At 42.1% G+C, this 23805-nt stretch overlaps 1 protein-coding gene across 2 annotated transcripts in view; it reads right to left on the minus strand.

The window, feature by feature from the left end:
- Window positions 1-8100: 8100 nt before the first annotated feature.
- ADAMTS18 (ADAM metallopeptidase with thrombospondin type 1 motif 18) overlaps window positions 8101-23805 on the minus strand; it is a gene marked incomplete at both ends in the record, with an annotated part of 75059 nt that continues 59354 nt past the window's right edge. For both annotated transcript variants that reach the window (XM_082290317.1, XM_082290316.1), the window contains 7 exons: window positions 8101-8216; window positions 11771-11918; window positions 12907-13119; window positions 13470-13661; window positions 16132-16336; window positions 20803-20929; window positions 22331-22472. In XM_082290317.1, the coding sequence (XP_082146443.1) occupies window positions 8101-8216; window positions 11771-11918; window positions 12907-13119; window positions 13470-13661; window positions 16132-16336; window positions 20803-20929; window positions 22331-22472 (1143 nt within the window). The remainder of the gene's footprint in view (window positions 8217-11770; window positions 11919-12906; window positions 13120-13469; window positions 13662-16131; window positions 16337-20802; window positions 20930-22330; window positions 22473-23805) is intronic.

Consider the following 23805-nt stretch of genomic DNA (forward strand, 5'->3'; position numbering starts at 1 on the left):
GAGAGGGTGGGAGAATAGAAAGGAATATAAATGTTATCTGTACTTAATCAGTTTTTTCCCATCACTGTGTTTTCAACAGGATACTTACGTTCCATGAAACAATAATTTTTCTTTTAGTTCAGCCTTGTTGAAAAACCCAGATTTACCTGACACTTTAACAGTTTTCAGTTGGAAACAGTGAAATGAGATACTTAGTCTGAGGGCTGGGTCAACTCCGTATCTTCCAGAAAATCTCAGACTGTGAAATAGTTTGTTTCCTGTCATCAGGACACCAAATGCTGATGTACAACCCTCCAGTGCCTTCTGGGAGTTGTAATTCTCTTGTTCTCTGCCCAGCTCTGGTATTTTTTGGCACCTTGCAACTACACGATACCTTTTCCACGTGGAGATAAATGCATAGTTTTAAGTCCTCATTTGCCATAAATCTTAATTTGCATATTGTAAGTTTAGCTGAAATAATAACAAATTGCCAAAATGTTTTTGCCTGGCCATCAGGCAAGTTTGAAAGCTGAATTCTTGGCTCAGAGTCGGCCGGATTAATATGAAACACTAAAACATGATACTGGAGCTGATCAAACCGTGCAACCTACACCTGAGGGGAATTTTTCTCATGGAATTCATAAAAACGTCCTTATTTTCTCTTGATTAGATCTGACTGTTAAGGTTTAAATAGAAAGCAGCAACTTTTACGTGGACAGCAGTGGGAGCTTTGCTGTTCCAAAGCCATAACTTTTAATCAGCACAGTTCCCTGTCAAAGTGGATTATCCCAGGACACTTCACAACCCACTCTGCTCCCACCCCCCAATGGCTTCAGGGGGGAGCTCTGGAACAGGAGGAGGGAAGCAGTGAAAAAGGGGATGCAATTGTCCGAGAGAGACAGCGCTATGTGCCAAAATGTCTGAAGGTTTCAGGACAGTATGATTCTCACATTATTGGTACTTTATTTTTTAATCAACTGCTGTTTTTAAAAAGGCAAATCCACTGTTTGCCTTCCTCTTCTGTGTAGTTAGTGTGCCACAGCAAATCAATTTGGAACCTGAGGTGTAAACTCTCCTTTCAAAGAGTCCTTTGGTAGTGGAGGATGCTGGCTGGGATCCATCCAGTAGGCATGAGGTTCAGAAGGTTAATGAGAAGTTCAGGGAAGAGCATTTACAAAAGCCAGCACCAAGAACAACCCAGTTCTTGCAGCACTCTTATTGGGCAAAGTGGGATTGTGCAATCTAGGAAGCTGGGGAACTACTTTAGTCTGGCTGCTTCCTGATAAGAAGACATAGCACATACAGAATAGTTTGGGTGTTTTTTCCACCTTAATTATTTTCCTTATATAAAACAAGATCTAGATAAACAGTCTGTAAGTATACAATATATAGTGTATATATGTGGATAAGAAGAGTTTGGGTGGCAGTTTCTAAAACTGGCCTGATTAGAGGGAGCTCTGAACTAAAAGAGTTTTTGTTTCCCTCTAAGTCACGCTCTCTCAGCAGATCAGAGCAGTTATCAGTACCATAACACATTAACACTGGACCCACAGCACTTGCCCTTATACAGACATGAGGTGTGAGTTGTGCCTGCCCTAAATAAAATGATCCATTTAACCAAAGGGGACACTGGATAGAGAGACCCAGAGAGAGGCGGTTCAAGGGCTGAAAGTGATCACTTGTCTTGGTAAATCCAGTCTCTGACCACAGTGGGCTGCTATGTCACAGGTGTAGAATCAATGAGTCCAGATAGGATCCACTTTTCTGTTCCACTTCTCCTTTTTCTTCCTCAGCACTTGCAAAAACACCATCTGCCACCTTACAGCAGAGTCAATACAGAAGGTCAAAGATTCAAAACTGGTAATTCACAGGAGATTGTAGAAGAGGTTAAAATACCTGCACCAATACCAAGAATCTCTCTGGGGTGACCTTATTGCTGCTTTCCAGTACCTAAAGCTCCAAGAGAGCTGGAGGGGGACTTTGGGCAAGGGCCTGGAGTGACAGGACATGGGGGACTGTCCTCCCACTGCCAGAGGGCAGGGATAGCAGTTCTGTGAGCTTCTGCATCCTCAGGTGAAGCTTTTTCCCCAGTGCTCTCACCCAAGCTGCACTGGCATGAAGGCAGAGGGGCTTTAGCTCTGCCTTACTCTTTATACCACTACCTTACTAGTACCTTACTCTTTAGTAGCACAGCTGGGGAAACTGGGCAGGATTCTCAATGATGTGCAAGTTCGAGGATAGAGTCACTGTGCTAAGGAGCAAATGGAAAAACAGAGGTACAGTGTGTCTCAGAGAGCTCAGTGTTTGCACCAGTCTGTGGGAGCTGCACTGGTCTGCTCCCCAGTCCATGTCCAGACATTACACAAGTCTGCTGGAGCTGGAGATTAGCAGGCTAATCCTGACACTTGATTTTACCTGAACAATAACCTTATACCAAGTTCATGATTTTCATTAAAAGCTCCGTTGCAACTGAGAAACAACAAAATAAATAGTCAGCACTAGCTGTTAAGTGGCCACAGGACACGAGGCCAGCTCAGGTTTGCGTAACATGGTCAGTGGATATCACAGGCCCATACACTGCCTGACAGCCTCAATCAATAGCTGCATGCTTTTCAAATGAGATGTTCCAGTTTGTTTATACACAATTTTGGGTTTGCAACTAGTGCTTTGGAAGTGGACACCAACCCCCTCTGAATGAAATTGTGGGAAATGATACAGTTTGAAGAAGTATCTCCTATATTTAGTGGGAGAGAGCTGAGCTTACAGCCTGTCATTGTCTGTGTTGGTTGATTTTTCCCCACACACCAGCAAAGCCCAGAGTAAGTCATGGTAGTTCTAGGCAACTTGGCATCTGCAGTTTATTTTTACAAAACCTGAGCTGATGAGCTTTCTGCTGACAGGCAATATCTTTCTAAGAGTGAAATGTTCTGATCCACTTAAAATATCAATGGACAGAGCTGTACAGTTAAAGTCTTTGAACATGCAGATTCATTTAACAGATATCCTGTCTTCAACTAATCTAAACAGAGACAGCAGAGGACCACTATTTCCATGGAAGCAGAGTATTGGTAGGGCATTCCTGCTTTGGGGAAAATCCCTTCAGTTTGTCCTATCAGACAGACCGAATTCAGATGTTGTGGTGATTTGAGAAGGTGAAGATCCCATAGAGGAAGTTCTTGTGTATGCTTTCCTCCAAAATCTCTTTGGTCTCCACAGGTAAGAGCTTCACTAGTAAACATTTCCCATAAAAACCTTTTCATATTCCTCTTGAGTGAGCTTTTTTGCCAGCTTTGCTATGTTATTATGAAAGGATAAGTGAACATTATGACAACAGAACATAATAAATTGATGTTTGGCAGCCCAAGGGATACTAAAGATCTGTCTTTATTTGCAGCAGGCACATTGCAGTGTTAAGGCTGACATCTCTGGTGACAATAGCTCGATTTAATGCTTAGAAAGTAAGCCTGGAAGTTAGAACTTAGCTGAAGGTTCCTGCCTCCACTGGCAGAATCCAGAAATTATAACAGGTTCTGTTCATGACTGAATAATTCTTATTATTAAACAGGAAGTATTTAGTAGCTTGAAGCATAGGTCCTGTAATAGATGTTTTCCTTCAGGGAACATAAGGAAAACTGCTTTTAATTCACATTATATTGTGAATTGAGGAATTCAGATTTTGTCTCTACTTCAGCCCAGCTGGCAGATGTTTGCACCTCTTCCCTTAGCCCTGCCTGGTGTGCACTGGCTGCTGGAAGGCCAGAGTGTGTTTCTGATTCCCTGTGCTCCAGGCACAGGCTGCGGCTTCCCCTGGGCACTGTGAGGCAGATGCTGTCAATAACCTCCTGCATTAGAGCCTTTTGCAGAGCTGAGGATCAGTTCAGCCCCACTGCCCCTCTGCCACTGACTGTGGAAAGCTCAAGGTGAAGGACTTCAGAGCGTGATCTACATCAAAGGACACATTCCAGCCCAGCCTGGACTTGGATTTGTCCTGAAGAGCATGGGACAAAGAATACCTACAGAAGTGGCACGGAGTGTGCAGGAAGCAGGCAGGGAGGTCAGCTTGATTTGGCTGATGTTCATGCAGTAGTGCCTGGGGAGGAATTTAAAGCATCTCCTGGAAGCTGCTTCTCCTTATTTCAGGACATTTTTGATGAGAAGGAGGCTTACTGCCCTGCCAAATCCTCTCTTCTCAGTCCCCAATAACTGGCAAGTGAATGATCCAGGTGCATTTCCCTCCTCTCAGGACAGTCCCTATCTTGGTTAGGACTCAGCACTGAACACACCTCATTTCTGCTTTCAACGCAAAGTCAGGATAAAGTTCCTCAGTATTGCTCCTTCAGATCTTACCTGCACAGAGGTGCCTTGGAGACGTCCTGCACTGCCCACACAGACAGTGAGCCACCAGCAGCACTCTTCCTCCTAATCACCACGAGCTCCCTGATAACGTGATCTTTTCCTTAGATTTTGTTGCACACTCAGGACTGTGAGCCCCTCATGACATGTGCACACACCCTGAACACAATGGCATCCCAGTGACTCAGTAAGGCTGCACTTCAATTACAATAGAAATAATAATGTTAATTTATTTTCTTGATGCTTTTGAATAGGATTTGCTGAAAAATAAAGGAAATATGGGATATGGATCATGTTACCATAAAACCGCATGCAGTGAAACATTCATCTGTCTCCAGCATTTCATGTCTTCTGGGCATCTGAGAGAGTTGAGTTTGATTTACACAATCAACCTATTCATTAAATATCTGTTTCAGTTTTGGGCAGATGCATCCTTTACCTGAGTGATGAAATCTGACTACAGGAAATGGAGCTATTCCTTTGTGAAAAGACCCCATTCTGCTTTATAAAGTGAGCCTTGCAGCAATACACTTCTAGAAAACTGCCAAGCCTTGTGTACCAAATACTGTTGTAAGGGCTCAGCAATAAAACAGTTGTGGACTTGGGGGGGATCCAAGCACACAATAGCACATCTTTATGCAATATTTCCTCTTTCAACATCCCCCTCCAATGCTGTAATTCACTGACAACCATCGGTTCATTTTAATTCCAAAATTCTAGCCCCGAACACTAAGCAGTTTATAGAGTCTGAATTCCTGTGTGGGCATATTAATTATTTAAATCACTAGTCCAAATCCCATCCCAAAGAGCTCTTGCTGGGAGTCCTTCAGGAGCAGAATGATCTATTATTGCTTACTGGATTGTACTGTGTGTCAGAGGCATCTCAGTATTTCTATCAACAGCCCTCTGGATATCTGGCTCTTGTGAGAGCACTGAGTGATTGTGAATGAAGGGAAAAGCACCAATATATGCGGGAGAATATATCTGAAATGATCCAGTGAATTGATACAGTCCCTCCTAGGGATTGGCTTGGAAAGTTCTTAGCCGTTTTCAGGAAAATCAAGTATCCCCAGGCAGATGGGAGAGGCTGTAAAACCTCCTGCTGTGCTGAGTGAGGCTCCTTATCTTGAATACCACCTTCCAGATAAAGACACGCAGGGAAGAATCCTGCTGGTTCTGGGATACACAACTTCCCACTGTCTTTGCTGAGAGGAGCGACAGCTCAGGTTTGTCTTGCACGTGTATTGTTGTGTATTTTAGCTTTTGTGTTGTTATGCAAATAAAACCATGAAATTTTGTCCATTTTGCCTTTTTGAGCCTGCAGTGGGCCCAGCCACCCCAGCTGTTTCAATGGTGGGGTAAGTGTTCAAATGAGAAACACCACCTGCTCTCAAAAGGCACCTCCAGAGTGGTCACCCTGCTGAACACCCAGCCCTGCACTCCTGACCCGCGGGACAATGGCACCTTCAGCAGCGGGGAAGTTTCACATGACCCCAGCACACAGGCCTGGCTCTGAGTGCCTGAAAGGAATGACCTCCATCCCCCATCCATCATCCCAGCTGTTCACACTCGGATCCTCTGTTCCCCACCAACATCCACCCGCTCCAGACCCCAACAGCCGGGCCGGGCTGGGCAGGGAGGTCACACTCAGCCACGGTGGCTGAACTGCCACTGCCTGGGGTCCAGACTTCTCCTGTGGGCAGCTGTCATCACTGGCCCTCCACAGAACAGCTCACAGACATTTCCCAATTACACAGCAGCAGAAAGATGGGATAACCTTCTCCTAATGGGACAATCAACACAAGGGAATGCATACAGCACTTATAAGATTTGATATTTACTTATAGCCTCCATATTTTATTCATGAATTTTACAATTCCAAATATAATGAAACAGTTAGAGTATTTTATTACAAAGCTTATAAAATAATTAAATATTACACTTATAGTTTTTGCTTTTTTTACACCATAATTCATACTTTGTGACACTACCATTTTCTTTCCTCAGTTGTCACTTAAGGAAGTGAGCAGAGAAATATAAAGGAAAAGCTATGCATTAATAAATTAATTATTTTACATCAAATAATAAAAAGGACACAATTATAAAAACAAAACAAAAACAACCTTGTAGTTTTCCTAGAAAAAAGGTTATAATTACACAATATCCAATATCAAGACAGAGGAGTTTAGGCTGAGATATGTTTCCAATCATTTCCTAAAGTATCACAGAATACATGTTTTTAATTTAAATTGTTTCAGAAGGAACTGCTAATTTTAAGTGACCACTGTCTGGCATTAGTGCTGAGCTGGCTAATCCTACGCTGAAACCATACTTTAAAAAAAACACTCAAACTGAACTACATTCATCAAACAAAGTTGTGGGATTGGGTGGAATTAGATAAATATGCCCCTCACAGGCACTCCCCAGAAAATTACAGTAGGACACAGCTCTGTCTCAGAATGGGTTTGGCAAATAGGTCGGGGTTTTTCGATGCAGAAACCTTCTGAATGGCACCATTTGATACATGGCGCCATCAAACATCTTGATACCAAATGGCCACAAAGATCAGCATGTTTACCATTCTTTTGTTTGCTGGTGAATTCTGAACTAAATATGACTATTAGGAGAGTGTATAAAAATAGAATTGACCTTTATTTGGTAAGAGTAAATAATCCACTTATCTTTTCATGCTTTTTTTTTTGTGTAATGTGAATAAATAACTGTTTAGAGAAGTTCAGCATGAATTAATGGAGTGTAATATTCTTGTTATTTCCTTTGGGTAATGGATGAATCAAAATTTGCAGAGATATTTGAGATTAGAAGGAAGACATTCTTCAGTATCTTGGCATTCAAACAATCTAGCTTCTGAAACAAAACTACTTAAAAATATCACGTTTAAACTTTAAAATTACATATCTAATGAGCTTAGAAAGTTGAAAACATAACCATTGATCTCAATCAAACTGAGTTCCTTGAGTTAGTTGAAATATGAAAATCTATTTTACTTGTAACACAGCAATATTAAAAGTCCAAATATTCTAATGCTGCATATTTCTAGGAATACATTTCAAGTTACTAGTTAACCACCTCTGAGTTTCTACACAAAGCAGAAAATGAATTCTTCAAAAATTATAAAAACATTAGCATGATGCAAAACTTGCTTTTCCAGCAGCAAGTCTGGTAGAGAAGCACCATATATCTTTGTAGTGCACTATTTACTTCTGGTAGCCACACGTGTGACGCTGCCTTCTCCAGCCCACAGCCATCGGGATGTCCCCCCGGGGCAGCAAACAGCTTCCTCACCCTCACAACAGTCACCAAAAATAGGAAAGGACACGCCTCTGATGGTGTGATCTGTCCTGCTGCCACGCTGCAGCCTTCCTCCTCCAGGTCCCAAGCTCTCCTGCTTTGCATTCTGGTAAATCAGCCAGAAAAGGCTCCCTTGCCTTAATTTCTTCCTCGTAACATGTGACAGTGCAAAAGGACACTTTTAAAGAAAGAAGAACTTCCCCTGGAGTCACAGTGTTCAAGTGATCCATAGTACCCTGTGCTTTAGTGAGGTCAGCAAATTAAGAAAAAAAAAAGAAAGAAACATTCTGTTTTCAACATATATCCAACAATTACTGTACCTCAGACATTCCCTTAGAAAAAATGTCTCTTCCATCAGTGGTTTATGTGGCACCATGTCTTGCCTCAAAGCAGAGATAATTCCAACATAAATTGAAGAAGAGAATCCTGTCACTGAAGGGTTCAGATAACACGCTGCTATCAGTTCTTCTTCGTGCATGATTTACAACATTGCTTGCCATAAAATTTGTGGTTACAGACACCATGCTGGGGCACCAGATGACACCAAGTGAAGAAATCCACACAAGAAGGATCATCTGAAGGAGAGAAACCCAAGCATGGTAAGACTGTGTTTTAGCAAGTCTGCAATAATCCCACACCCTTGTATGCATTTGGTAACGTTAAAAACACGATGGGTGACTCGATTCACAGAAGAGGAAACATGAACGAGCTTACTAGAAATACTAGATTCTTGCTTTAACTTAAGACGCATTAAATTTTTGTTAAGAGATTTGTTAACTTGGTTGAGATAGAGCTAATATTGCACTGGGGTCAAAAGCTGAAGGAATTAAAAATTTTGGAGCACACTTTGTAGCTCAGGAAAGCAAGAGGAAGTTCCACATTAGTGGATAAAAAAAGCCATCTGTATTTACATCTTTGATTACAACTGTTGTTCTAAAGCCAGGCACTCATACAAATGAACCTACTCCATGCTTGATGCCAGCTGCTGGTTGCCAGCATCATCATCACGTGGAGTTTACCTGCACACAGAACTCACGGAACTCGGAATGCCTGGGCCCTGCACAAAGTGCTCTGCTCTGTGCTTGCATTCCAGCACTTTCTGGAGGGACTTGTTTCTCTCTCTTCCACTCTGCAATGAAGCTCAGAAATCTCTTTTCTCAGACACTTCAGTTAGGTGTCATGAGTCAGGCTCTTAGGACTTTGACTATGCCATGTTGCCAAAATCTTAATTAACTGCAATGGGAGAAGAGACTGACTAACCAAGGTTAGTTCTCAAAAGCCCAGCTTTTAATTACAAATAGAGCCAAATCATATTTTTCAATTAAAATCTTATTTCTCTTCAATTTATGTACAGATATCATTTATACACACAGCTCCAATGCTTTAAAAACACCTCATATCTGCTCCTCTCTCCAGTTTTGCAGGGGATGGTTTATGTTTCTTTAAAAGAGCAGAGTGATGATTCATACAGGTGATTTATAAACAAATTCACCATGTCTGAGAGAGCAGTAAGACTCAATGGGGTTTAGCAAAATTTATAGCTAGACTGAAATCTCCTGTGAGCATGGGAAAAGATTTCGTTCAACTCTCAGAACTACTGTTTACATGGTCAATAAAAGGAATTTACAAGGAGACTGAACAAAAATCTAGCCACCACTGTCTGCATTCTCAGATCAGTTACTGAGTCACAGCAGATAAATGCTCCCTCACAGAGCAGACAAATTCTGCATGTTCCGTGGGCCAGGAGTCATTTCCCTCTCTCTATAGGAACTTCTTTGGTTTAATCACCACTGCTCTTTTTTTATTCCCTTTTATATGATGGCAAAGGTGATTTGTATGCCTTTATCACCCTCAAATTTATTTGAATGAAAAATAAAATAATTTAATAATAAAAATAATTCTTTTAAAATATGCCATTTTTTTCCTCAGGTTTTAAAAACATGAGTTTGTCTTTAAATTCTAATGGTATGGAAAGAAAATACGTCTCTTGAACAGGAACTGGGGAGCTCAGGACTGAACTGCAGCCTTCCCACTCCACAGCATTGCCTTTCTGTTCTGCATGGAGTGTCAGGAAGGATCCAGCTGGGAGTTCAGCACCAGCCTTCCCACTCCTTCATCTGCTGCCACCAGACAGAATTTGGGAGGACCCAAAGCAGACAACAGATGAAAAGCACACATCACACAAAGGAAGGAAAGCTGTTCTGATCTGGACAGGAAGGAGGTCTCCTGCTATGAAAGGGTGAATTAAAAAAAAAAAAAATTAAAAATTACTGTTTAAAAAGAAAGTATAAGCACTGAGGAGGCCACGATAATAAATCTTTATGCCCCCTTTGAAGATCAGAAGGCAATGCTAATATTGCAGAGGTAGGGCTGAAATTGGGACCTAACCCAAGGACTATTGGAAGGAACACAAAGAGTCCCACAAAATTCAGTGGATGGGGATCAGGCAGTCAGTTCCTTATTTCTATTTACCCAAGTATTTATAAGTTGTTCAGATTTTCATTCATTTGAAGCAGCTGGATTTACTACGAGTTACGGTGACCGTAACTGCATCTAGAGCAGGATGGAAATGACCCAGTTTGTCTAGGAAAGTGTGCAAACTCTCCCTGAAACATTAATTTCTTGTCTGTGATCACTGAGCTGGAGCTGCATGGCTGATAATGGAGACTGATTTGCTTCGATATGATTCCAGCACAGCTGGTTTCCTCTCTTTTTGCTGCTTTAGACAGAAAGTTAGAGAGCAGCAAGGAGATAATTGATCTCTAGAGCCTGACGACCCAGGTATAATAAAGGGGAAAGGGCTCCTGCAGATGTGAGGAGAGAGAGAAACAGGCCAAGGCCAAAATTAATAACAGACAGTACTTCAGACATGAAATATAAAAGGGGAAAACAGGGGTGAAAGAAAAGTCCTTGCTATATCCTAACAGAAAAGGAAGTTATACAGAAACTCCAAAGTACAGCAGAACCTTTTAGGAATGTTAATTTGAAGTGTTAGCAACATTTACTGATAAAAACAGCAGAACTATTTACTTAGCCCTTTTAGGAGCATTTCATCTCCATATCCTTGTTTGGATTCAGGTCCCCTGATAGATGAGGCTGATACCCTGCATGTCTCGAGCTGATGCAGCAGAATGGTCTGTTAGGGTCTCACTGGGTTTCACAGGGAATGTCAGGAATTGGGGCAGACGTGGGGGTGGTTGGCTAATGTCAATTTACAAGATGCAGGGCCAGAGCTTGACCTCTGCTCCCAGCTCCATTACCACCTTTCTCTTGCAATCCACCCTATGTTTTATAGAGGTTGCTTCCAGCTCCCAGTTTTAAAAAGGTAACAAGTCAATTAATGTGCAGTATTTTGAGTTACTGTTTAAAGTGCTTTAGCACGCCTAGATAACCAGATTATGTGGGACAAACATGGGCCTCCATGAGCTTTTTTCATGCAGTTAGGAAGGAGTCACAAACAGTAACCATCCTGTACACAAATCTCTGGAATGGGGTAATGCACCACTCTCTGTCTGCGCTGGTGCTGAGAGAATTCCCCTTCTGCCATTCCAAGCGGCACAAAACCTCTTGCTCCCCTCTCCCTTCTCACGCTGAAGAGGTGGAGGGATAGAGCAGACATGAAAGTGGAGAGAGACCTTAATTTCATGTTCTCTGACTGCATGTCATGCACTGGCCAGAAGCAGTAAGAAAAGAAGGACATTTTGGAATCCCAGGATCTGGATGCAATCTGAAAGACTAAAAGTAAATGGCAAATTCTTATTGCTTAGTTCCAAAGTTGGTATTATTAATCACAAAACAGTACCAGCATAGAATGCCTGTTATTCAACAAGACAGTAAAAAGGTGCAGCTCGGAACCAAACAGCATGACTTTTTCACAGACTTTTTTGTAACATATCCCTCTTTTTAAAATCTCCAGTGCCAGTTGTACTCACAAGTTTGCTTTAAGAGGGCTCACTTGGTGAAGAGAGATGCTGTTAATATCAGAGAGTTATTGTAAATCTGGAAGTCTGGGAAAAAAACATTTATGAAGGAACAGGCCAGATCAGTGGTGTAGCGAAAAGGTGATGTTTGCTGGGTATAGAACTCTAAGCAACTAAGCCTGCTGCAGCAATCTAGAGCTGAGTTTTACCTCTTTTCACAGGGACTGGGCAGAAGTTGGTGTTGCAGGCTCTCAGGACCGCTGGTTTCTGCTGGGGCAGGCAGCCAGCAGCTGGTCTGCCCTGGAGCAGGCACTGCACGCTCCGGGTCTGCACTCCCCCGCCACAGGTCACCGTGCACTGAGCAGAGGGGAAAAAAAACCTTGTCTTTCATGGCACAGACTCAGGGAGCCCCTGAAAGCCAAAGAGGGAGCTTTCAAGGGCCTCAAATGAGACTTTCAAAGCAAGAGAGGGCAGGATCAGGTGTGCTGCTGTTCACCAATCCCCATCAGGGCCAACTTTTCAAAGACGTGTGTCTTTTGGTTATTTAAGGACTCAGCTGAAAATCTGGTTCCTTACTTAGGCATCGAGACAGAAACAGAACATTTTAGAAACCTGTTCCTGATTGTGTGCATCAATTTCTTTTGATGTCTAAGCCTCTGGGCCCAACCCTGCTGCCTGAACACAGATAAAACTCCCACTGGAACCATAATTATGGCAGTATCTGGGGAAAACCACTATGTGTTTGCAGGAAGAGCTATGAAGTATTTTAAAATTAATAAGCCTTTTACTTGTATGTGTTTCATGAAAAGTTGTCCTTAAGATAGATGTGATCATTTTCATCTGATTGCGATTGTCAGGCATACATTGTTTCATGTACATATTATTAAATAAGTGCATGTCTCATTGATATATGACTCATAAAGTAGATAAGTTCCAGAAATACAGAAGCTTGTTTGCAAGAATGTAGAAACAAATACAGACTGATCCCACAATTAATCACAGTATTTAGGGAATTCCAGGCAATCTGTGCAGATGCTCAAATATATTGTGCATAGAGACATGCAGTAGTTCAACCACAGTGCACTTTGAAGAAGACTGAGAAGAAAGTGTTGGAAAATGAGTGTGGAATGTAGTGCCTCTCAAGCATGAATAACGTTTTTAGGTGACATTCTTCAGTTTCAGGATGAAGAAATGAGCTGCACCGAAGTACATGATGGATGTGGACCAGCTGCATCCCATCTCAGTGGCTGAGTGGTGTGGTCCTCCTTAGGGAATGTGCAGGAGGGACTCTTAGCACTGGAGGCAGCTCCTCTGTGCCATCCCACCTCTGATTTCCCATTCCTACCTGCTGCCAGGGCGAGGAATACCAGCCAGACACCATGTTATACAATGTCTGGGATGGACAGGCTCCCTTGTTACAAGCTTCCTCCAGGTTGGTGTTTGGTTTCTTGATGTTCCTGCATCTCCTCTGAGGGAAGGTGAGCAATTTCCCGTGGATGCTTTTCTCGCCGCATTTGAGTTCTCGCCGCCGCAGGCCGGGCCCGCAGGAGGCTGAGCACTGCAAAGGCAAAGCACAGCTTCTGCAGCCTCACAAACACACACAGATAAAGGGGAGTGTGTGATGTGGGACACACCCCAAACTGTGCACTACAAAAGCTTCACAGAACTAATCCCACAAAGCCCACGTTCCGTGAAGTGTAAACTGAAATATGAACTCAAGTCAGTGGCTAAAAAAGACACTGGGCTACATCTATCAACGTCTGGGGTTTACAGCACCTCGCCTACAACACCTGATTTTCCAACGACAGCTCAGCTTTCCTTCCTTCCCATGGTATGTGTGTGTCCCTGAGCCAACATTTCCAAGAGCAGCCAGGGCAGGCAGTGAGCAATGAAACTGCACCACTTTACCTCACTCCAGGAAGAAATCACCCACTGGAGCCGGTCATTTTTGGGACAGCGTCCGAGCACACAGGTCTGCTGGGACTCAGGCTTGGGCTCTGTGCTGCATATGCTTTCAGGCAAGATTTTCACCTCAGGAGAGCCAGTACTCTTGCAGTAGACATCCCGTTTCTTAATACCTCTCCCACAAGTCTTGGAGCACTGTGATGGAAAGAAACACTTATTTGGACTGGAGGAAATGAAAATTGGCATTATTTGCATTTTCCAGCAGAGCACAGAAAGCATGGCTAATGTGCTGTGCAGCTGCCATCGTGATATAAGTAAACTTGAAATTCTGTTGGTAAATACAGTAACATCTGTGTGTCACTTCTAAAACGTTGTCCTAAGTGCTTTCTTAATGTAAGCTGTGAACTCTCTCAGCCCCCATGTAGAACAGACAAATAACATCTCTCTTCTACAGATGACTTAAGTTGGACTTGTGAGCAAAACGCTTTTGTGAGCAAAATGCTTTTTTTCCCTGCTCAGCATAGTTGAAAGCTGGTCCTAAGCTCCCATCACAGAATCTCCCACGGCAAAATGCTCTCAGCTATTTGTCATTTTGTCCTCACCTTCGCCTAGAGGGATGAGATCGAGGCAGAGAAAACTGCCCAGGGAATCCATACATAACTCCTTCACCAAAGGAATCTCACCACAAGACAGAATCTGATATAGACAATGGTTAAGGAGATATTTGAGTTGCCAAATGTAGCTTAGGACGAGTCACCAGAATAAATATGCATTGCTGAGCCGTGCTTCAGTGGAACAGACACGCTGTGGTTTTCACTGCCTTACATACAAAAAAATGCCTGAATGAGCCATTTGTGATGAAATTAAGTGAAAAGCCCTGAAATAATGCTGCCAGCTTCCTACCTTCTTGCATCCTCTTCTTACTGTTCTTTCTACTAATAATTATGGGGCATGTTCCAAGGCAGAATCACTCCGTGTATCAAATTACAAATGTTTTTAGAAGATTTCATGAAAGCACAGTTGTGCTGAGGATACAACAGAAATACCTGCACACTGAAAATCTGTGGGTTTAACCCTTCCCCCAAAAAAAGAAAATGATCTTTTCATTTAAAATGACACTGATTTGTGCAGACAAGCTGGGTTTAGATTAGATGTTAGGAAGGAATTGTTCCCTGGGAGGGTGGGCAGGCCCTGGCACAGGGTGCCCAGAGCAGCTGGGGCTGCCCCTGGATCCCTGGCAGTGCCCAAGGCCAGGCTGGACATTGGGGCTTGGAGCAGCCTGGGACAGTGGGAGGTGTCCCTGCCCATGGCAGGGAGCAGGACTGGATGAGCTTTAAGGTCCCTTCCAACCTAAACCATTCTACGATTCTCTGATTTTACACATTTTTTTCCTCTTAACATCTTTAAGTCTGCAATATAACAGCTTTCAGCTGAATCTTAAAATCTTTACTAACTTGCTCAATAGGCCTGTTCACTACATTTCAGCAGCACTGACAAACTTAATTTTTATGGGCTTATTTGAAAATCCCAACTTGAATTTTACACCTCTTAAAGAGGAGGAAGACGGATTTTTCGTAATTGTCTTATTTATTTAAGAGGAAAGGAAGTTTGAAAGTGTGAATGCATTTGAAGACCTGGTTTATATAACCTCGTGCCACACTCAGGTTTCCTTCAGATACACTGGAAGAAAAAGTTCTTTTTTGAGTGTTGTGATGGACTGTTGAGTAGTTACTCATCTGCTATGGTGCATTACAGGGCACTCCCTGTAAGGGCAGTTCGTGCTCAGCTGGGAGTGCTGAGGTCAAGATGTTCTTGAACACCCAAAGAGCAACAGTACCAAGAATAGAACACATAAGTAATACATTTTTCAGCTAATTGAAATCCATCTTGAATCTCACTAAACAAGGATGGAAAAATAAAATGAATGTAGGTCCTTTTATAAGGGTACTGTCAACTCTCTCTTAAATCCCAAATGTGTCAGTGCTTCATTTACCCTTACATGAACACTATCAACCACAGTGAAAGATGGAGCAGAGCTGAGTTTTGTGTGGTTTTTAGCTCAGGTGGTTGAGTGTCAGGTAGCTGTGTAAAGCAGGGTGTGCACACATAGGAATCTGCCCTCATGGAAATAAATACCTGCAGCAGCACTGCTTGTAGGAGAGTTACTCTAACAAAGGCAAAGCACAGAAGTAAGTAGTGAATGTGTAAATCACAAATTTACCAACCCACAATCCATATATGCATGGGCATTAATATGCAACTCTAACCCCAAGTATTTCTTCATTCCTTGCCTGCCTGCCATCTCTGAGAGAATTTAATATTGCTTGGGTAGTAATCTCATAGAGGGCTGTTGGCTCTATGAAGAATTCATAGAGCCTTAAATTATGAATCCAGAAAGTTACCCATCTGTTTGTATGCACCTAAAAGAACAACACATGCCCACTTCTGGGAAGCCATCGTGTGCCAGCTCTTCTGAAGGCTGGTTACAATGCACATTTAGTTCACATGTTTATACAAAAATGGTTTACATATTATCTTCATGAATGAAGCCACTTGCAAAGCACTGATCTCCACAAAGTCTGCACTATTCTTCTTTTTGAGGAGAGTTTTTTGCAGTATTTTCATTATGCTAGCAGACAAAAATGTATGCTTTTCTCCAAATTACCTGAGACCACGGGCCAGGGCTCCATTCGGGTGGGCAATCCTGACTACTGCACACCTGCACCTGTGCTGGGGTGCTGACAGGACACAGGGAATGGGCCACCACCTCCTCTCTTTGGAAAGCCCTTTTCTGCACACACTGAACAAGACGACTTTGCTGTCCCCCTCCACAAGACTTGCTGCACGTGCTCCATTCACCTGCTGACCAGCTGAAAGGAGGAAACACGTTAGAAACACAGGAGTGCAGTTAGCTTTAGAAAATCGATACAAATGAGCCACCTATCAAACATGAATTATCCAGGGAATTCTGCTCAGCCTATCTCCTGATGGACTGGTATCTGCTGAAGCAATCAAAAAGCTGCAGTTACATAATCTATTTTCAAAGCATGGGACTTTCTGCTAGGGATGAAAGTCACACAACTAGAAAAACAAGTATTGTTTATTTATAGCTTTTATCTACTAGAACCAGCTTGCCTATGAATCTGACCTGGAATCTGGAATTCCACAGGGACTGAGAGAGATGCTGCTGTTGAGGCTGGCGGAGTATTTAGAAGATATAATTAGAAGATGTAATTAGCTAAGACAGAATTTAGCTGAGTATGTACCAACCCTGTTTGTGCTGAGATATGCTCACACAGGGTGACAAATGTTGGCATTTCTGTCAAACCTTACTGGCCCATTATTCATCAAAAAGAACTTCCTTGCTAAAAGCAGCAGTCCTGTCACTGGTGTCTTGAGGAAATGAAAAGGCTCTGAAAGGCTGAGAGAGTTGGGATTGTTCAGCCTGGAGAAGGCTCCAGGGTGACCTAAGTGCAGACTTCCAGCACCTGAGGGGAGCCTGGAAGAGAGCTGGAGGGGAACTTTTCACAAGGGAATGTACAAGGAAAAGGGGAAATGGCTTTAAGCTGAAGGAGGGCAGGTTTAGATTAGATATAAGGAAGAAATTGTTCCCTGGGAGGGTGGGCAGGCCCTGGCACAGGGTGCCCACAAAAGCTGTGGCTGCCCCATCCCTGGAAGTGTTCCAAGCCAGGCTGGACAGGGCCTGGAGCAACCTGGGATAGTGGAAGGTGTCCCTGCCCATGGCAGGGGGCGGAATGGGATGAACTTTAAGGTCCTTTCCAACCCAAAGCACACTGTCTCTTTATGATTCTCTGACTCAATGATTTACATGTCCTCAGGCTAATAAATCTGGCAGACAGCTGATGTAGAATCCAAATAAAACACAGGCAATTTAACCAGCACAAGCTGTTGGGCAATGTGTGCTCGAGGCACAGGGCTGCTGCAGCTCCACGTCATGTCCCTGAAGTGACACAAAGTCTGAGGGGCTATTGCAAGTTACTTGGGCTAAGTTCAGTTTTGAAATGCCAGGAGCTGCTCACTATTTCTATTCTTGAAGCACTGAGTGGGTCCCCAGCTCTTGTGGGACACTTTGCAAACATGCAGCCAAGTGTCTGTCCTTGAAGGCTCCCAATGTAAGACTATAAATCACAAGCAGATAGGAAAAGAGAAGTGAAGAAACAGAAGAAATTATGAATGACTAAATGATTACTCATTGAGAAATATTATTCAAAGACCCAGCACTGAAATTAAACTGAAGATTTTAAAAGAGTTTGACAAATTTTTAATAATTTATGTCATGGAAAAGGTTCTTGTCTCACATCTGACCACTTGGCCTATCCTGCTTCCACAGTTTCTCACAGCATCAATCCTGGGACCCCTGGAATAGCTGCTTACACACAATTTTAATGACAAGAAAACTTTTTTTGTCCTGGATGAAAGATGCAGAGCATCCCATTTGCCTGTCTATTCACATCTGCCTGAAAAAAAAGCTCATTTTAATTTGTAAAAAAATTATAAAAAGCCTATTTTTGAAAAATGTCACTGGGAATAGAAGAAATCCCAGCTCTCAGTGTCTAGCAACTTCAGGAACTGCCAAAAGTACTGAAAAATGTAAAAGGCACTAACTTAAGGACAAAAAAAATATTAATGTGAAAAGTCAGTCATTATGTAATACCAGAACACGTCAGAAGTTTCCTTTTTGTCTGATTTATAAATATGAATGACAAACTTCTGGGAAAAGAGTTTTAATCCGTTTTACAACTTTTAATTAGTTTGCCTTGATGTTTCTGACAATGGTCATTGGTAGAGTGACCAAAAGTGTTCATTTTAAGAGTTTATTCACCATAACTGCCCAGAAAGCTCTCCTCTTCACAGAGGAGAGGGCAATAAACCTACTTTAATGTCCTCTAGTAAACTTCCATTTTCCAAGATTATCTGGGATGTGATCCAAGAGAATCTTTCATTAGCTCAAATAACTAAATAATTATGACCAGATTTGGCAGCTCTGAAATCCAACAACAACAGTGTGCAGTGCTGGTGCCTTTCTGTGTGGGACAGTAGTTTGGTCCCACTCAGACTAATCAACCTTTGTTCTTATGCAGCAATTATTGCTCACTGATCTTTACAAGTCTGGAGCCTCTCTTATGTCCCCAAACCAACACACTTGTACCTCATCTGCCACCTCCTTCCCCTGCCTATTCTGCCTGGTGTATCTGGGTTTGCTTTATTTGCTGGCTATTAAACATTCTTTTGTTTCTCCATGGTATTTATTAATCCTAATTTTTTTGTTTTCCCTGTTGGCAGTCTTGGGTTTATGGGAAATAATACATGCTGTGAGTTTCTGGGTAGATTCCTCAGCAGAGATATCCTGGCACAGTTTCACTCAGCTGCATGGCAACCTGTTAATTTAAGGCATGGTCCTACATGTAGATGCTCCATACATTAATATATCCTAAGGATTTTAAGAATAATGAATTAGTGAGTTGAACTAGTTGCTTGGGGCTTTTACATCTTTTCTTTTTGTACTCTTTTTAGGGTTCAACTCATTAATTTTGTTTTAAAGTAGTAAATCACAGAAGAGCTGTGATTTCAGTATGAAAACATTGTACTGTGTGTCAAAATGGATATCCAGCATTTTCAGGGTAAATATATATCAGTGGATGTTCAAAATACATCAGGATCTCAGGTTAACAGACACAGAAAATTTGTGTGGGATCAATATAAATAAATCTGATTTGGGTGGAGTTTTATAGCATAATGATGCCACATCAAAGAAAAGGTAAGCAGAAAGAGCTTAGAAAGGCTCCTGGAGACATCACAGACAATACACATCTGTGTTCATTGGATAAAAATAGTCCTGGCAGAAGATAAGTTGCATATGAAAAGATTGTGTCTGGCTACAAAGATTACTTAAAATTGGTATTGAGAAAATCATGTGGCTAAAGGCAATCTGAAGAAACTGCTGAAGCAGTAACATGGGGCTCTTGTGTCACATGGCACCATTATTTAAACCTTATCTCTATCGTTTTGTGGTCACAGTGTGTAATCTGGCATTTGGATTTTGTGTACTCTGCTGCACTCTTTAAATGTGCAGGAAATTCCGAACTATTACTGGACTATTTTTCAGTTTGTTCAACATATTGCAAAGTATCGATTTTTAAGTAAAACCAAAGTCACTGCAGAACATATGCATCTTTTTGCTTTGCCCTACCATCCTCTCCGGGACTTGGGGGAGATGAGGAATGCTTCCTATTAATCATCATTAAATGGGACATTTTATGAAGTATGGGAGCAGGCTTAGCCAACTGCTTTTACTGTTGCTTTTATCACCCCAGAGTAAAACCAGCAGATGACGCCAGGTCTAGACCCCTACTCCATTTCTTCTGCCTCAATGCATCTTCAGGAGTATTTACTTCCCACTGACTGAAACACTCTGTAGTTTTTCAACATATTCCTTTAGAAAATCCCCTGTTCTGGAGGTTTAAATGTCTTGTCCAACATAATACAGCTTTTCTGGTCTTTAATATAAAATTAAAATAACGCTGAGGTTGCAAAGCCAGGAATCCAAAAGTGAAATAACCAGCAGAAGAAAGATGGCCACCGTGTCCTTTAATCTATCCATTTATATCCTAAGCCACATAATACTGTGTTTAATTATAGGAGCACACCACTTTTTTTTTCCAAAGGACCCCTACTTCAGCTACTATAAATCAGTGTAACTCCCTTAGTTTTGAAATTGATTTAGACCAGCTGGATTCTAAGTGCTTATTTATATGTCAATGTCTTCCTTTGCATCTCACCTTTCTTACATCTTTTAGAAAATAGGACTGTTCACACAGGCAATGCCTTCATATTTATTTCTGTGGGCACCAGGAGCTTTGCTCACAGCTTGTTTGGTTTAGATAGTCCTCTCCTTGGCATCACAATACGCTGTGGGACATTTTGTCCAAATATCACTAATTACACTTCACAAGACTCTTTTAACCTAATATGTGGAATGCGAGTCATGGGGCCAAGCTTCCACACAGGGAGTAGCACTTTACTCAGGAAATGGGCTTAGTGATTCAAGATGAGCAAAGGCGGCAGAAGGAGCCCCTGAGAAAGCTGGATTTGCTCTGTGTCACTCCAGCATGGGGACAGAGCCCCCAGGAGCCCCTGCTTTAGGCATCAGACCCAAATCTGGGCAGAAAATCTTAAACAATTCCTGGTTCACGTTACAGAGCACGAGGGGTTCATCCAGCAGGCAAACAGTTCTGTGTGCCCCCGAGAGGATTCCTTCCGTGGCACAGGCAGGTACAGGGCACAGCCAGCAGGCAGAAAACCCCAGAGAACTTACTATGCTGGGCAGGGATTCGTGTTGCACAGTTTTGTTTCAGTTAAAGGCTTCGTCCTTGGGCCACAAAAGGAGGTGTTGACTCGTGCACGATGATCTTCCAAGCAAATTGCTTTTGCTGTAATGTGTCCTGTGGAAGTGTTAGAAAAGAATAGACTATAATAAACATGTATTTGAAATGTAAGAAAAAAAAGCAGTAGGGAACAATTTTAACTAAACAAGTCTAAACTCATCCTTGGTACAAATCCACTGACTTGAACTAAATAAAACAGGGGTTTATGCGGCAACGTGTTTTTAACATTGATTTCCTTCTCTGTAGCACAGATACTACTGAAGTCAGATAAAACATTTTAGCTATAAACAGCAGATTTGCAGACTCTTCCCCCAGCAAAAATCAGTAATTATTCAAATCCTAATTCCCTGCAGACACTAGCAGTGCTTGCTTAAAGCCCTCCGCACGCTCTTGAAAACTGCAAATAAACATTCTGTAAACTTTTTACAGTGAATCTCTACAGACTCCAGACTTCTGCAGGTCCCTGTACCTTAAACTCAATCAAGTAGTCAGCAGCAGGACAGTTACAGAAATGCCTTAAGTGATTTTATAGATTTATCTTTTAACTGAGACCTGTCATTCACCTCACACATGGTTCATTGGGCACAGTGAATCAAATTTGGAAACGAGACTGTTTCCATCACTTTTATATCCATACTGCAACCTTTTAAAGGGAAGGAAGAAAATACAGGTGCCATATTTTATGGCTGCAGTGCTCTTGGTGGATCTTTCTTCCATAAACCATTTACTGAGATGCTGTGAAGTTCTGACAACACACCAGCAAGGTATTCCTGAATTTCACCTGAACTTTTTTGCCAATACAGGAGCATTTCCTTCAGAACCCAGTCCTATCCTTTGGTATTACAGACTTCCCACATGCCAGTTTCTTGCTTTCATTACATCCCAGAATTACTTCCTCTGAAAAAACATGCAGGATTTATAAAAACAAATAGATGTCTGTGCAAGAAAAGAAGTGCACAGCAATAAGAAATCCTCAGCTTACATGGAATTTCAGGCTTTGAACTGGTAGAATTAAAATATTGCTAATTAAACAATGAGAAGACGGGGGTGCAGCTCTCAGTGGAGGTCTTGACAATAATTTAATTTTTGGTTGCTCTCTACAGATAGGATAAATTTTCCTAATTATTTGGTACCTTTCTACATTCCCAAATTACGGCATCAAAGTATATAATTAATTTCCACATTACTTCAACAGGAAGATATCATATGCATATGGGCTGACCTAAACAAAAAAGACTGACTTGCTGGCACGAATATTTTTGACTATAAAGGCAACACAAAATTATTTCCTCTGGGTTCTAAGTTATCAGATAAAAAAAAAATAAGGACCAGGTGTTCAGTGTAACCCCCTGTACATATCAATACATGTTTGCAGAATTAAAGGCAGTTGAAAAGATTTGAGATACTTTAAAAAAAAAAATGAAAAGGAAGATGCTTGGCAATGGGAAAGTTACCTACCACCACCACAGGTTGCTGAGCACTCAGACTGCACTGTCACCCACGAGTAGCTGTGTTTTCTGGCAGATGTCTTGTCTTCAATGCTGGTTTTGGCAAATGTATATTCCCAAGCAATCCCAGGATTTTTGCCTTGTAACAGGATCTGTAGAAGGATATTTGGGGTTTGTTTAAAAAAAAAAAGGGGGGGGGAGGGAGAGGTAAAAAAAAGGATTCTGTCAGTCTGAAGGAAGATGAACTAAACAAGATACACACGAAATACATGTACACACAGCCTGCTTGCGAGAGGATTTTCAGGAGACCCAAAGGAAAAACCATCAAAGCAATTGCTAAACAGCAAAGCATTGCCTGGACCAACAGCTGCAGGGCCTGCAACAGAGGGGTGCAGAAACACAGAGTCCCCTCCTGAAAATCAGGGGCATCTGACCGAGGCAGTGAAGCAGCACTGCCTTCAGCAGAGGTGGAACATCACCCACAGAGCCTCCTGCACGGGCCCTGACCCAGCGGGTCCGGGCAGCCACTGGGAGCCCACTGGCAGGGGCTGGACACTGCCTGGGGCACTGCAGGGCATGGATTTGGGATGTGGGGATGGGAGACATTTCCTCTCTTCAGCAAGCAAAGTCCAGGCTGATCCTTCTAGCAAGGAGGAAGCCTTTGCCCACCAAGCAGGACTCAAATGCTCTCCTGGCAGAAGCTTTAACAAAGCAGCAGCACAGCTGCGGGCCTGGAGATGGCTTCCTCAGTTCTTGAGGCTGCAGGTATAAAACACGAGTTTCTTTTTTGTAAAAACTCTTTTCTATGTGGACTGGTGATAAATTTTGTTTGTAAGACCCTCAGCTGGAATTTTTCTCATGGTGATTGAAGCTGATAAAGCTTCAGTGCAGGAGAGAACCTGCCCTTGGGTGTCTACAGAGGAAAAAAGGATTGGAAAAACCTTTTATTCACCATTTCAGCATAATGTGTTAGAAAATTTATAGAAAGTGTGATTGCTGACCATAACACCAATCTTTTTCATTTAACTCAGGGAGCCCAGCTCTCAAGGGTGCACTATTTTAGTGGTGAATTTATATTGCAGTTTTCATTCACTGTATTCATTTCAAGACTGAATTATAATCACTGCAAGAAGCATGAACATCTGACACATACCTAAATTTGGGGAGAAATTTCTACTTAACATTCATTTTAGAAACTTTTGGCAGCAAAGTGCATTTACATCCACACTTAACAGAAACAGTGCAGGAGTTTACAGTTACAGAGCTCTAATAAGTTTTAACTCCACCAATATGGATCTTGTCATAGTAATATAAAGAACAGGTGCAGTCCTAAATAAGCTTTTGATAAGCATTAGCATTTCAAGTACAATTCAAATCTATGCTAATGATTGCCATTCAAAATATTAATAACTTATCAGTTAAGCTTACACAATGTCTGACCTGAACACTTAAGCAATCCATACAAGTAGAACTGATCTCTGTATA

Source organism: Coloeus monedula, assembly GCF_965178545.1.
Source record: "Coloeus monedula genome assembly, chromosome: 13".
NCBI lineage: Eukaryota > Metazoa > Chordata > Aves > Passeriformes > Corvidae > Coloeus > Coloeus monedula.